At 36.5% G+C, this 12,392-nt stretch overlaps 1 protein-coding gene across 1 annotated transcript in view; it reads left to right on the top strand.

Moving 5' to 3' along the window:
• LOC127879958 (trichohyalin-like) overlaps positions 1–12,392 on the top strand; it is a 97,803-nt gene that overhangs the window by 64,102 nt on the left and 21,309 nt on the right. The window contains exons 13-17 of the mRNA XM_052427097.1: positions 1,236–1,391; positions 8,509–9,096; positions 9,413–9,547; positions 9,704–9,850; positions 10,457–10,588. Coding sequence (XP_052283057.1) covers positions 1,236–1,391; positions 8,509–9,096; positions 9,413–9,547; positions 9,704–9,850; positions 10,457–10,588 — 1,158 coding nt within the window. The remainder of the gene's footprint in view (positions 1–1,235; positions 1,392–8,508; positions 9,097–9,412; positions 9,548–9,703; positions 9,851–10,456; positions 10,589–12,392) is intronic.

Below are 12,392 nucleotides of genomic sequence, written 5' to 3'. Positions count from 1 at the left end.
TCCCGTTCAGTAGTATTTTCCTCATATTTTATTTTTTTGAAAGTAATGTAATACCAAATAGTTATACAAGTCCTCTTTTATGAAAATTTGAAACTTTATCTATATTCTCATCCCAGGACCCCTTTATATCCGATGGCGTGGGTAATTTCTCTCCAAACGGCGTTGTAAACATTAAATGACACGAATATCATGATCTACGTTGTCCGAGATTTCAATCTCTTTTAGCGTCCTCTTTCCTAATTTCAAGAGCCCCCTGGCTCTTTTTATCAATTCAGGTAGATTTCCTGATACATTTTCGCTTCGATCTTTGAGATATAATCTTAATTCACGCACTGATAACCCCTAAAAAACTATGTCACATTCTACTTCATTGTTTGCCGCCATTTTGGATTTTTTTGCTAACCGGAAGTTGAATTAATTAAAGAACGACAACTCTTCAGGGGAGGTTAATCACTTATTGAACTAGGCAATTGCATGCATATGTCCGTGATTTGACTTCTTTCAACAACTTCTCTCCCTTAAAGGCTTTGCAGATTTTAATAAAACTTAACAGGAATAATGTTTGGGTTATCCCCTAAAAGTTGTTTAAATTGTTCCAGATCACTGCATATGTGGGTTAAACAATGAAAACTGAATGAGAAATCTAAATCTCATTAAAAAGTGTCTGTGAGATTTTGTTCAAAATTAATAATACTTTTTGTTTGGACACTGCGATCGATTTTTATAATATTGTTTCCTTATTATAAGCTTTCTATATTATACCATTTGTTTGGAGCTACGATGGGCATATGACTTGTATGTTAAATTGATTCTTTGAAGTAATTGATTAGCAAATACAAGATGAATTTAAATGTAAAGATTAGATTTTATGTGACAAAACATAACTTTAGTCAGCTGAAAACTGAATCTCAAAAAAGCAATATTTCCTTTTTTAATAACAGAGCCGAAGCCAACACAAATCAGTTACTAAATAACAGAAAATTGAAATGCAATATACCCTGATTTGAGAAAGACAGAATTAACATATCAAAACAGCACACTTGCTAATCAGGGATGACACTTTCCATTAACTGGATTTTCATCAAGAACAGTCTTCCTTTAAACAAAAAATACAATAAAAGATGAAAGTGTGGCCCCTGATTAGGCTGTGTGGACTGCACATTTTAATCTGGACAACACTTTATGCGCATGCATTTAAACCCCTTTTCATAGAGCGCGACTCATTATGATTTCAGAACGAGGAGCGTCGTCGACAGGAAGAGGCACGTCACAACACGGGAAAGCCAGCGGAGGTCGTGCGTAACCCGTACTACAGCTCGGATGACTATGAGACATGGCGTAGAAAGGAGCAGCAGAAGCTGGGAGATGAATACAAGGAGTTCCTGAAAGAAGTAGGTCTTCACGTGTGTTTTTATACAGAAATCGCCTCCTTTTCTGTATCTTTAAGTAGTCTTTATTCAACCCTTTGCATGCTGGGAAATTTGTTGTCTGCAAAAATGTCGTCTGCTGAATTTCTAAGATTAGCATTTTCTTCGATTTTTTCAAAGAATACTATAGGAATAGCCAACCGTTTGGATCCTGATGAGACGCCAGGTTCTGTGGCGTCTCATCTGGATCCAAACTGTTTGCAAAGGCCTTCAAAACTCGGTTCAAGCACTGAAAGAGTTAAGTAGTCTTTTAGCTCTATCAATTAATGCAGTTGTTTTGTATATGGGCAAAAATGTAAAACATAGTGCCCTTGAAGTTTACTTAAATAATTACTTTTATTTGCTTGCTAGGCCACAACAAATTGATGATGTGTTCTACGGATTTTAGCCAACCAGAAATTGAGCGAGCCAGTGAAATAAAAATAAATTTACTTTTATTCCCTTTTTTTTAAATCGCAGGCGAGCGAAAAGCAAAAAATAAAACAAAAACAAATATTGTTGATATTAATTGATACTATATTTTTACAAAGCCTATATATTGGTATAATTTGAGTGCAAAATAGACAAGTATACATTCTTGTATAATGACTATAGTACTTTTATATATATTTATAACAATAGCAGTACAACAATAATGTTTTAATCAAATCAATTTAAACAAGCAAATTTGTTGAATCGATATCTCCGTCCAATATAATTCTGGACACAAACGTTTTCAGGACAGATGGACAACGCCAACGTGCATCATCCTCTTATCAATATATATACTCATACCAAGTTTCAATAAAATCTGTCAAAGCACGTCCAAGATATGGCTCCGTACACACAAAAAGCATTTTTCATGATACAAAGGGCCATAACTCCGTTATTATCCAATGGTGTACAATGCCATTTGGGGTGAATCATCCTCTTATCTATATATATACTCATACCAAGTTTCAATGAAATCCGCCAAAGCTCTTTCAAGATATGGCTCCGGGCATAAAAATGAATTATTACAGGATACAAAGGGCCATAACTCCGTCATTAACAGATGGTGTACAATGCCATTAGGCGTGCATCATCCTCTTATCCATATATATAGTCATACCAAGTTTCAAATAAATCCGCCAAAGCTCTTTCAAGATATGGCTCCGGGCATTAAAATAAATTATTTCAGGATACAAAGGGCCATTACTCCGTCATTAAGAGATGACGTACAATTCCATTAGGCGTGCATCATCCTCTTATCCATATATATATACTCATACCAAGTTTCAATGAAATCCGCCAAAGCATTTTCAAGATATGGCTCCGGACACAAAAAAGCATTATTTCAGGATACAAAGGGCCATAACTCCGTTATTAGCAGATGGTAGACAATGCCATTTGGCGTGCATCATTCTCTTATCCATATATATACTCATACCACATTTCAATGAAATCCGCCAAAGCATTTCCAAGATATGGCTCTGGACACAAAAGTGCCGGTCGGAAGGACGGAGGCAGACGGACAACGCCAAAAACAATATCCTTTCGCCTATGGCGGGGTATAAAAAAACAACATACTTTTCCAAGAGACAAGCAATCTCGAATGACTATAATCAGCTTAAATCTTAAGGAAAAACAAATAAAATCTGTAGAAGTAGCAGTAAAACTGGTAAAAAATAAACACTTATATTTTTAAAATTAAAGCATTTGCTGTTTTATCCAATCCATGATTTTTCATTTTCAATCACAACATCAACACTAATACATCAATAGTCATCATATGAACATAATTTAGCTTTCGTATCATTTTCACACAAACAACAAAGTAGGAATGGTTGAATGCCTGAATGAGTTCACTTGACTTTTTGCTTTTTTACAAACTTCTTCGTGCCCCAAGTTTTTGCCTCTTTTCCAGAAAGTCGACAAGACACACAAATTGGTCTGAGTATGGAGTATTTTAAATACAAATTTGCAACATATGCATCGTTGTCATAAAAAATACTGTCAGGAGTTCCACAGTGGATGCATCCCGATGCAGATGCTGCTGCGAGGAACAAAGCACGGAAATCATTAGTAATGCAATGATTGATTGCAACTGGCGGAAACATTACGTTTCCATTAACATCTTTCGCAGACACAACGAGGCAGACGGACACCGCCATTCTTTAACCATAAACCAATCAATATCGGAAAAGGTTATAACAGTCTATATCATAAAATACGTGGGCTAAATTAAACTCAATCATTGAACGAATATGTGCGGAGCAAAAATTGTTGCTGCGGGCGAAAAATAAAAATTATTTCGTTTTACGATTTTTATGTGCGGAAAATCCATCGAACATTTAATCAATTTGTTGTGGCCCTAGTATATTTTTTTTTATCTTTCAAATGGTTTGACTTCTTCATCTATGCTAGAAGTGCAGAATCCTCTGACATTAAGATATGCATTGCCATGGCGGTCAGAGTTCATAATAGTCCTCTCTTCTATCCCATAGAAAGTATTAAAAGAGTTGTAGATATAGTTCTCACATTATTTCAGTTATTTGTGAATGACCAAGACTATGCAGATGTAGCCCTGATAAAGACATGAATCTAGTCATTAAATGCTGTTCACATTTCGAACAACCTGGTTATAATGCCATTAAAATCATTATAACTATTATACTTTTTATAATATACAGGTCTAGAGAAATCGAGAAGAAGCATAGCCCTACACCTAAGTCTCTCTTTTCATAGCATGCTTTGAATTTTTCAGTTTCTTATAATATATGTTGCATACATCCGTGTAGTTTGCAATCTTTGACCATATAATTCTTAGTATAAACCATATTGTTTTCAGACCAGCTGTGGATAAGGTTTTGTAAAGTGATGCTGATATTTCTATACAGCAACATGAGTCATATATAGACGTATATGTCATTAATATGTTTTATGCCAAATACATCTGCTGATGCCGGAGGCATATAGTGATCGATAAGTCAGTATTCTTTACGCCATCTTTGGTAATATTAACAGTACATGCTTCATATAAATCAATAATACTTCCTTCAAAGCTGTGATACTTTCATGGAACAATATAAACACACAGACAACACCAGACTTCAATATGAACACACAGACAACACCAGACTTCATTTGGACCTTAGTATTATCCTTCTTTTGGATTTTGATTAATTCAGAAGGTCCAAAATCTTAGTTAAATAAAATTGCATGGTAATGTACTAGTATTTGAACACTGGCATTACAACCACAACATGTGACCTCATTTGGAGCTTTACTGTGACCTACTTTTGGACAGAAAAAAAAAGTTCAAATTTCCATTTTTACAAAAATGAATTGTTTTGTTGTACACCATTACTGCTTGCTACAAAGCTTTGATACTTCCATGGATGTTACCTCACCCTCCCACTGCTACAAAGCTTTGATACTTCCATGGATGTTACCTCACCCTCCCACTGCTACAAAGCTTTGATACTTCCATGGATGTTATCTCACCCTCTCACATCTCTTGACCTCATTTTGACCTTGACATTAACTAGTTTTTTTTCTAAAACTTACTGAAATGGGCCAATTAATCAAAGGCTTCTCGCGGGGAAGTGTGTGGGGGGGGGGGCATCAGTGCTTATTGGACGCTTAATTTTTATGCCCCACTTAGAAGAAGAATGGTATATTGTTTTGCTGGATGTCAGTTGGTCGCAATCTGTCGGTGGGTCTGTAGTTAGACCAGTTCGTTTCCGATCAATAAATTGTGAAAGATTTGACTGATTGGCTTGATACTTCAAATGTGAATTGACCTTGGACAGTAGAAGACCCCTATTGAAATTGGGGTCACTAGGTCAAAGTTCAAGGTCACTCTCACAAAAAGTGTAAAAATTGTTTCCGATCAATTACTTGTCAACTGATTCACCAATTGGTGTGATACATTGTACTTCACATGTGAATTGACCTTTGACAGTAGATGTCCCCTATTGAAATTGGTGTCACAAGGTCAAAGGTCAAGGTCACTGTCACAGTAAGTGTGAAAATCATTTCTGATTAATAACTCGTCAACGAATTGACTGATTGGCTTTATACTTCCCATCTGCATTGGCCTTGGACAGTAGATAACCCCTGTTGAAATTGGGGTCACTAGGTCAAAGGTCAAGGTCACAATAAGTGCAAAAATTGTTTCCGATCAATAACTCGTCAACGTATAGACTGATTGGCTTGATGCTTCATATGTGCATTGGCCTTGGACAGCAGATGACCCCTATTGAAATTGGGGTCACTAGTTCAAAGCCCTGTTGGGATGGGGGTGGGGCATATGTCTCCCACCACGGAACTCTTGTTTTAAATTGTTTTATTTCTGCCCGATGTTACTTTAAGCCTGTGACAATGGTGTTTGTAGAAGTTTCAGCCTCGTGGTGAGGTTGGGTTTCCAATTGGACAATATAGGTATGAACCTAGAAGGCTCATGATGGAAAAGGAACGGAACGAAGAATGGAACCGGATTGCTGGGAATAATGCCAGTGTAATGTTGTTGGCTCATTCAATTTGCCCAATGTTCATCTTGACATTTATCCTTCCAGCACTAGCATTTTCCAGGTTTTAGGTTCTAGCACTTGGTTTTGATTGGTCTAGAGATAAGTCTCTAGCTTTCAGGGATAAAAGCAGCGAGTGGATTTGACTAACTAAATATTGCAGTATGGTTTATGGTTTTGTAGTTGCTGTAGTTAGATGGTTTTGTCTATATTCAACACAAATTTGCAGCAACAAAATTTAGTCTATCGTTGCATGAACACTAAAAAATGACCATTCCAAATTAGTGCAAGGTTCTAATTATTTCTAACAATTAGTCAGCATACACTTTACTTATTGAGACTAGTTTTTTATTAGCCAAAGGGTCTTTTACTTATATAGACTAGGTATTTATTAGCCAAAGGGTCTGCAATCTCTATATATTGAACCTCTAAATCCATTATTGGTCATTAAATTATGCCATTAAAATCTTTTACACAACCAATCCTTTCAAATCAGGTTTCAGTAATAAAAAAAATGTGTTTTTCATTAATGTTTACTCTTTTTTATGAATAAGTTCAAATAGTAGGTCTAAGGAGCTTTGTGTCTGCAGTGCTTTTAACCTTTGCATGCTGGGAAATTTGTTGTCTGCTAAAATGTTGTCTGCTGAATTTCTAAAATTAGCATTTTCTTCGAATTTTTTTCAAAGAATACTATCAGAATAGCAAACAGTTTGGATCCAGATGAGACGCCACATTCTGTGGTGTCTCATCTGGATCCAAACTGTTTGCAAAGGCCTTCAAAATTCGGTTCCAGCAATGAAAGAGTTAACATTCTAGAAAAGACATGAATAGATCGAGAAAGACTCTTTTGGCTTCAATGAAATGTTATAGTTATAGTTGTTGAAAATATTGTGTTGCATAATGGAACGAACATTAATACTACCAATAATGCTTTTTTAACACTGTTTGAGCATGTGTGTTTGCTGTTTTCTTTCACCCAGCAATATGCGCCCCCGGGAACGCAGGGTTTGCCCCTGGGTCAGTACAAATATGAACCCAAGCGCTTAGCCATGGAGCAGGAGAGGAATAAGGAATATAATGAATTGTTGAAGAAGGTAGCACTTAGCTGTCTAGAGCTACTAACTGTGTGTGGTGTTAACTTAGTCCCATGGTTTTCAAAACTTAGTCGCATGTCTAGGCGTGGTAAAATGATTTGGTTTGCTGTTATCACTAGGTCAATGTTTTGCCATTTTGATTTTGATTTCTGTGTTCTTTAGAAATTACACCTCATTTTTAGAAGGTTAAAAGAGCTGTTTTAATAAGAAACATGTGTGTATTTCAAAAAGGAATTTTGAAAAAATCATATGCAAGCTAACATTTCTTTCCTTAAAATAATAAGAAATATACATTATTTATTTGTTTCTGTGGCTTAATTTATGAATATAAAAGTACTTACCACAAGGCAGTAAGACATTTTTCCTACAAAGCAGATGCAATTTGAATGTCAGTTATGATTATACATTTAATTCATGTTGCGTACTGAAAGGAAAACATTTTTAGCAAGCACATAAGTGGCAATTTCGTTAAATATTGTTTATATTCAAACTATGAAGGTATAAGCCTCAATTTAATTCCGTGTTGTGTGTTTCCATAGCAACCCAAACATAAATCACCCCGAGATATTGATGGCCCTGTGGAAGGTCTCCAGGGTCTAAATATTGATGTCACATACCACCAGAAGAAAAAAACATGGCTTGAAATGCAAAGAAATCGTGATTATAATGCGCATTTAAAGAAGGTAACACTTTTACCTGCCAGGAATACATGTTGCTAACAGAAGCCTGTTATGAAAGCCTGCTTTCACCCAATATTTCACTTGTACCCATAGGTTGTGGCGCACTAAAGTTCACGTTACCATAGTAACACTGCTTCCAGCCTTTCTCACTCACTGTCCCCACCTTATTGTACATATACTAATGGAGATAACTGGTGTTAACCTGATGAACTGACAAGTTCGCAACCAGCCCATGGCCCATGAGAAAACAATCTTAATATTTCACAACTTTTATCCCATTCACCAAAACTCTTGTTGTTGAACAAGGTTAAGTGTAAGTTGTTGTATTTCCTCACACACTGCGATACTGACTTCCTGTCTTTAAATGGCCGTCCTTGTGCACCTGGGAGCCTTTTACAAATAGCATCATTGATTTTCATTTGCTTTTATCTGTTCAATCTTTGTTCCCACTTTACTCTTTCTTTATGTTTTTCTGCTTTTGATCTTTCTCCAATTCTTTTCCAACAAATGCCTTTGAAATGTGTGTTTGCATACAGTAAATGTGAAATCTATTGTTTTTTGTTGGAATTGGCTTTTGTTACCACCAATCTTGCATTGTCACATCATATCATCATCATCTCACAAAGTGATTGGGGATTAATGATGCTGACAGGGGTTAAAAGGGAATGTAAGCTTAAAATTGTAAACACAATTTTCCATAATTAACAGATTCTTTCTTTACAGAAGGCCTGCATATCTGAAGGACATCCAAGGTTATCCATATCAAGGGAATGTCTTGAAACATTTCTTTTACAAGTCATAATTTTGTTATCTTTAGACTGAGGAGAAGAGGTCTTTGATCAAAAGGCCTGATGACCCTCTAGGCCCTCCAAAAACAACATATGAAGCCTCCTATGCGGGCAAGAATCCCCCACCCAGCCCCAATAAGAAGTACCACCACAAACCCCCAAGCCCTTACCGGTCTAGAGAAGATGCAGCTGACTACTCGCCCTTGCACCGACTCCCTCCCTCCCCTCTGCAAGGTCAGTCCAGAGCTCGTTCCCTGCCTCCTCTACAGCAGCGGGAGGTTCAATTCAGCCCGCCCCAGCAGTACTACCAGGACCATCTCCCCCCTCCCCCTGGGGCTCAGAACATGCCCATGCCGGGGGGTCACATGGGTCCGTACCAGAACAATGACGAGGATGAAGTAGGCCAATACCAGCCCAAGATGGGTAACCTAGAGGAGGCAGACCCTCACAGGTTCCACCAGTCCATGACGGCTGCCTATCCCAAGGCCAGCTCAGCCCCTCCAGGGTCCCTGCCTGCAACGCCCAGTAAGCTGTCGCTACCCCTGGGTCAGTACGATGACATGAGACCCTTCATTGAGAAGCAGAGAAATAGAGAGTACAATAGTCTCAAGGACAAGGTACAGCCATTGTAAACTGGACAAACATTTGAGTGACTTCACCTGGCTTGGTTCTTTCATCAAACTTTCTTCCTCTTTTTTTTTTAAATTAAATCTATGGTTGTTACATTGGAACATAGTTATTGATTGAATGAATTAAAATATGTTTAACATGAATGGATTTTTTTGGTTTGACTGCATTCTGTCTAAATTACGATGCATTCTGGATTTTCCTTCTATCTGTCCTCTGTTTACCAAGTTCTGGGCACCACTAATGCTTGCTGAGCCATACACCCACTAGGCAAGGTGATATCTGATCCGTTATCCTTGCCTTCAGATTGGCCCTAGCCCACGCAGGCTTGCTAAAACTCCAATGGAAACAGCTACGTCTCTAAATGTTGGCCAATATGAAACGATGAAACCAAAATTTGAGGCTCAGCGCAACCAAGAGTATCAGGAATATCTGAAGACGGTAAATGATTGCAATGGACACTTCTGCACTTGCACCTGGGATTTCTTCAGCTTTGTATTAGAGTGAGAAATGAATAATCCACCAGTTGAATTGTTAAACCTTTATAAATAAAAACGTGTGCCGTTGGTAACTAAATTACTGCTTTTTGTATGTTAGCTTCCCCCTGTTAAGAAAACAGGAGTGATTCCACGTTCCACGGCTGTCACTCTACCCGTGGGTCAATATGAACAAGTGAAGAACCTTATTGAAAAACAAAGGAATCAGGAATATAACGAACTCGTGCATAATGGAAAAATTGGGAAGGTACGAATGCATAATGGTTCTTAATAAGAGCCCTGTAAACCTTTGCATCATTGTTTCTCAAGCCATTTTGTGATGTCATCGTCATGGTCATCTGACAATTGTGTGTTTTTTGTTTGTTGCTGCAGCTTTGTCTTGTTTTAGTTGTTTGCCTTTGTGGATGTCTGATTTAATTCTGTAACTTGTCAATAAAGTTGTACCCCTTTTGTTTTGTGTACCTGCTTCTTATGAACTTACTTCATTGATGTTCTAGTTCAGCTGTGATCTCTATTCAAGTTAGAATCTATTTATATTGCTACTTGTTAAACAAACATTCACATTATCATTCATAAGAGCATTGTATCGTGAAATTGATTTGAACTCAATACCTGTACATAAATCATATTATCAATTACTATGGAATAAAAAATTGTATTGAATAAATTTGAATTTGAGTTATGTTATATTATATACTTTACCTTACGATTACCATTAATTTTTTAACTGAAATTGCAGAGCTTCAACTATTGGTAAAACAACCAACTTTTAATGAATGTATACCAGTTACTCATAAAATGTATTAATATGGGAGATTAATTGTGTTTGACAAGGGTACGCTGGGCATTTCAGCGTACATTCCGTGAGAAAGTCCCCACACCCCCTTCAATGCAGGGCCTGCCCCTGGGGCAGTATATGTATGAGCCCTTGCATAAAGCCATGGAGACCCAGAGAAATAGGGAATATAATGAGTTCATACAGAAGGTACGCATCACCCACTTGCACAGGCTGCACGTTCCATGTGGGCAGAGGGCAGTCTTGCATTATTTTGGTGGTTGATGGTTGTATTCTTTTCATTTGTAGATTTCTAGAAATGTGGCAGGTGATCTCTTACTCAGAATATTTGTTGGTGTATTGATGTAGTTATGAGACAGTTGCTTTTCTTGATCTTAAGTGTCTTTTTAATTGATTTTGACTCATGTTTTCAGCTGTTGTGTATTTAAAATTGTGCATTAAGAAATGTGGAAAGTCAAAATGTTGAAAATGTTGTTAGCTTCTGTGCAAGAACCATATAATCAGCTGATCAAGAAGTTTTTTCCCATTTTTTGGCATATATTAAATTTATAAATAGTATTGATAATGGCTATGTTGTTAACTTGGCACACTTGATTTATATAATGTGGAATTTTTTCTAGGTGATATTTAAAGGGATCTTTTCACGCTTTGGTAAATTGACAAAATTGAAAAAAGTTGTTTCAGATTCGTAAGTTTTCGTTTTAGTTATGATATTTGTGAGGAAACAGTAATACTGAACATTAACCATGCTCTAATATAGCCATTATATGCATCTTTTGACGATTTTAAAACCTAAAAATTATAAAGCGTTGCAACGCGAAACGATTGAATAATTTGGAGAGTTCTGTTTTTGTCGTTAAATTTTGTGAAACTATGAAGATTGCTTATATAAGGTATAAAATACGTCATGAATGTGTACTCGGCGGAATAGCTCAGTAGGCTAAAGCGTTTTTACTTCAGGACTCTGGCAGGACTCCAGGGGTCACTGGTTCGAAACCTGCTCCGGGCAATGTTCTTTTCCTTTTTTTAATTTTTTTCTTGATTTTTTACTGGAGCTTTTATGATCCAATGTTTACATTTATCAATATAAAGCATTTAATGAATAAGTTAAAAAAAATGCCAAAATCTGTGAAAAGGCCCCTTTAAGTTACAGACATAGGATTGTATGTAAATACACACCGTTTTGTATTTGTATATGATTTGCAAATATATATTTAAAAAAACTTTCTTGTGCTAATTTTATTGCTTCATGGTTGATTGCTTTAAAATATTGTATCAGATTGTTTTATTTCTGGCGCCTTTCTTTGGATATACTTTCAGGACACTCTGTTCCCTTCAAACATTCAATCTTTTATATCTTTATCATCTGCGTCCTGTTGAGTAAGACTGTTTGGTGTGGCATATGATGTTTGTTTTATATTTGTTGTGTGTGGGCTAATGGTTCTTTACAAAGAGCAAGAACTACAATTGTGCCAGACCCTTTGTCACCATTCTTTAGAAATCTGATTCTGCCAATTGGCTTATATGAGTTTACAGACATTTATTGTCCCCTACTGGTTTCACCGGAGGGGACTTATGGTTTGCGCTTTGTGAGTCTGTCTGTCTGTCTGTCTGTCTGTCTGTCTGTCACAATTTTCTGGATCCTGCGATAATTTTAAAAGTTCTTCATATTTTTTCATGAAACTTGAAACATGGATAGATGGCAATATGGAGATTATGCACGTCTTTTCATTTTGTTCTTATGTCAAGAATTCTGGTTGCTATGGCAACAAATATATAAAAAAAAATATATATATGTATAAAATACTGACAATGGTGGAGTTTCACCGGAAGGGGAACAAATTGCTTGGCAATCTCTTGTTTTTTTTTATTTTCCAAGCTCCATATATTGGGAGAGTAATATGTAAATTATGAAGTATAATTGAACTACATCAAAATATATTTAAATTATCAATTATCAAAGTGTGAACTTGTTGATTTAGTAAAGATTGCC

Source organism: Dreissena polymorpha, chromosome 4 (genome assembly GCF_020536995.1).
Source record: "Dreissena polymorpha isolate Duluth1 chromosome 4, UMN_Dpol_1.0, whole genome shotgun sequence".
NCBI lineage: Eukaryota > Metazoa > Mollusca > Bivalvia > Myida > Dreissenidae > Dreissena > Dreissena polymorpha.
The sequence above is the reverse complement of the archived record's forward strand: the minus strand, read 5'-3'. Positions and strand labels throughout refer to the sequence as shown.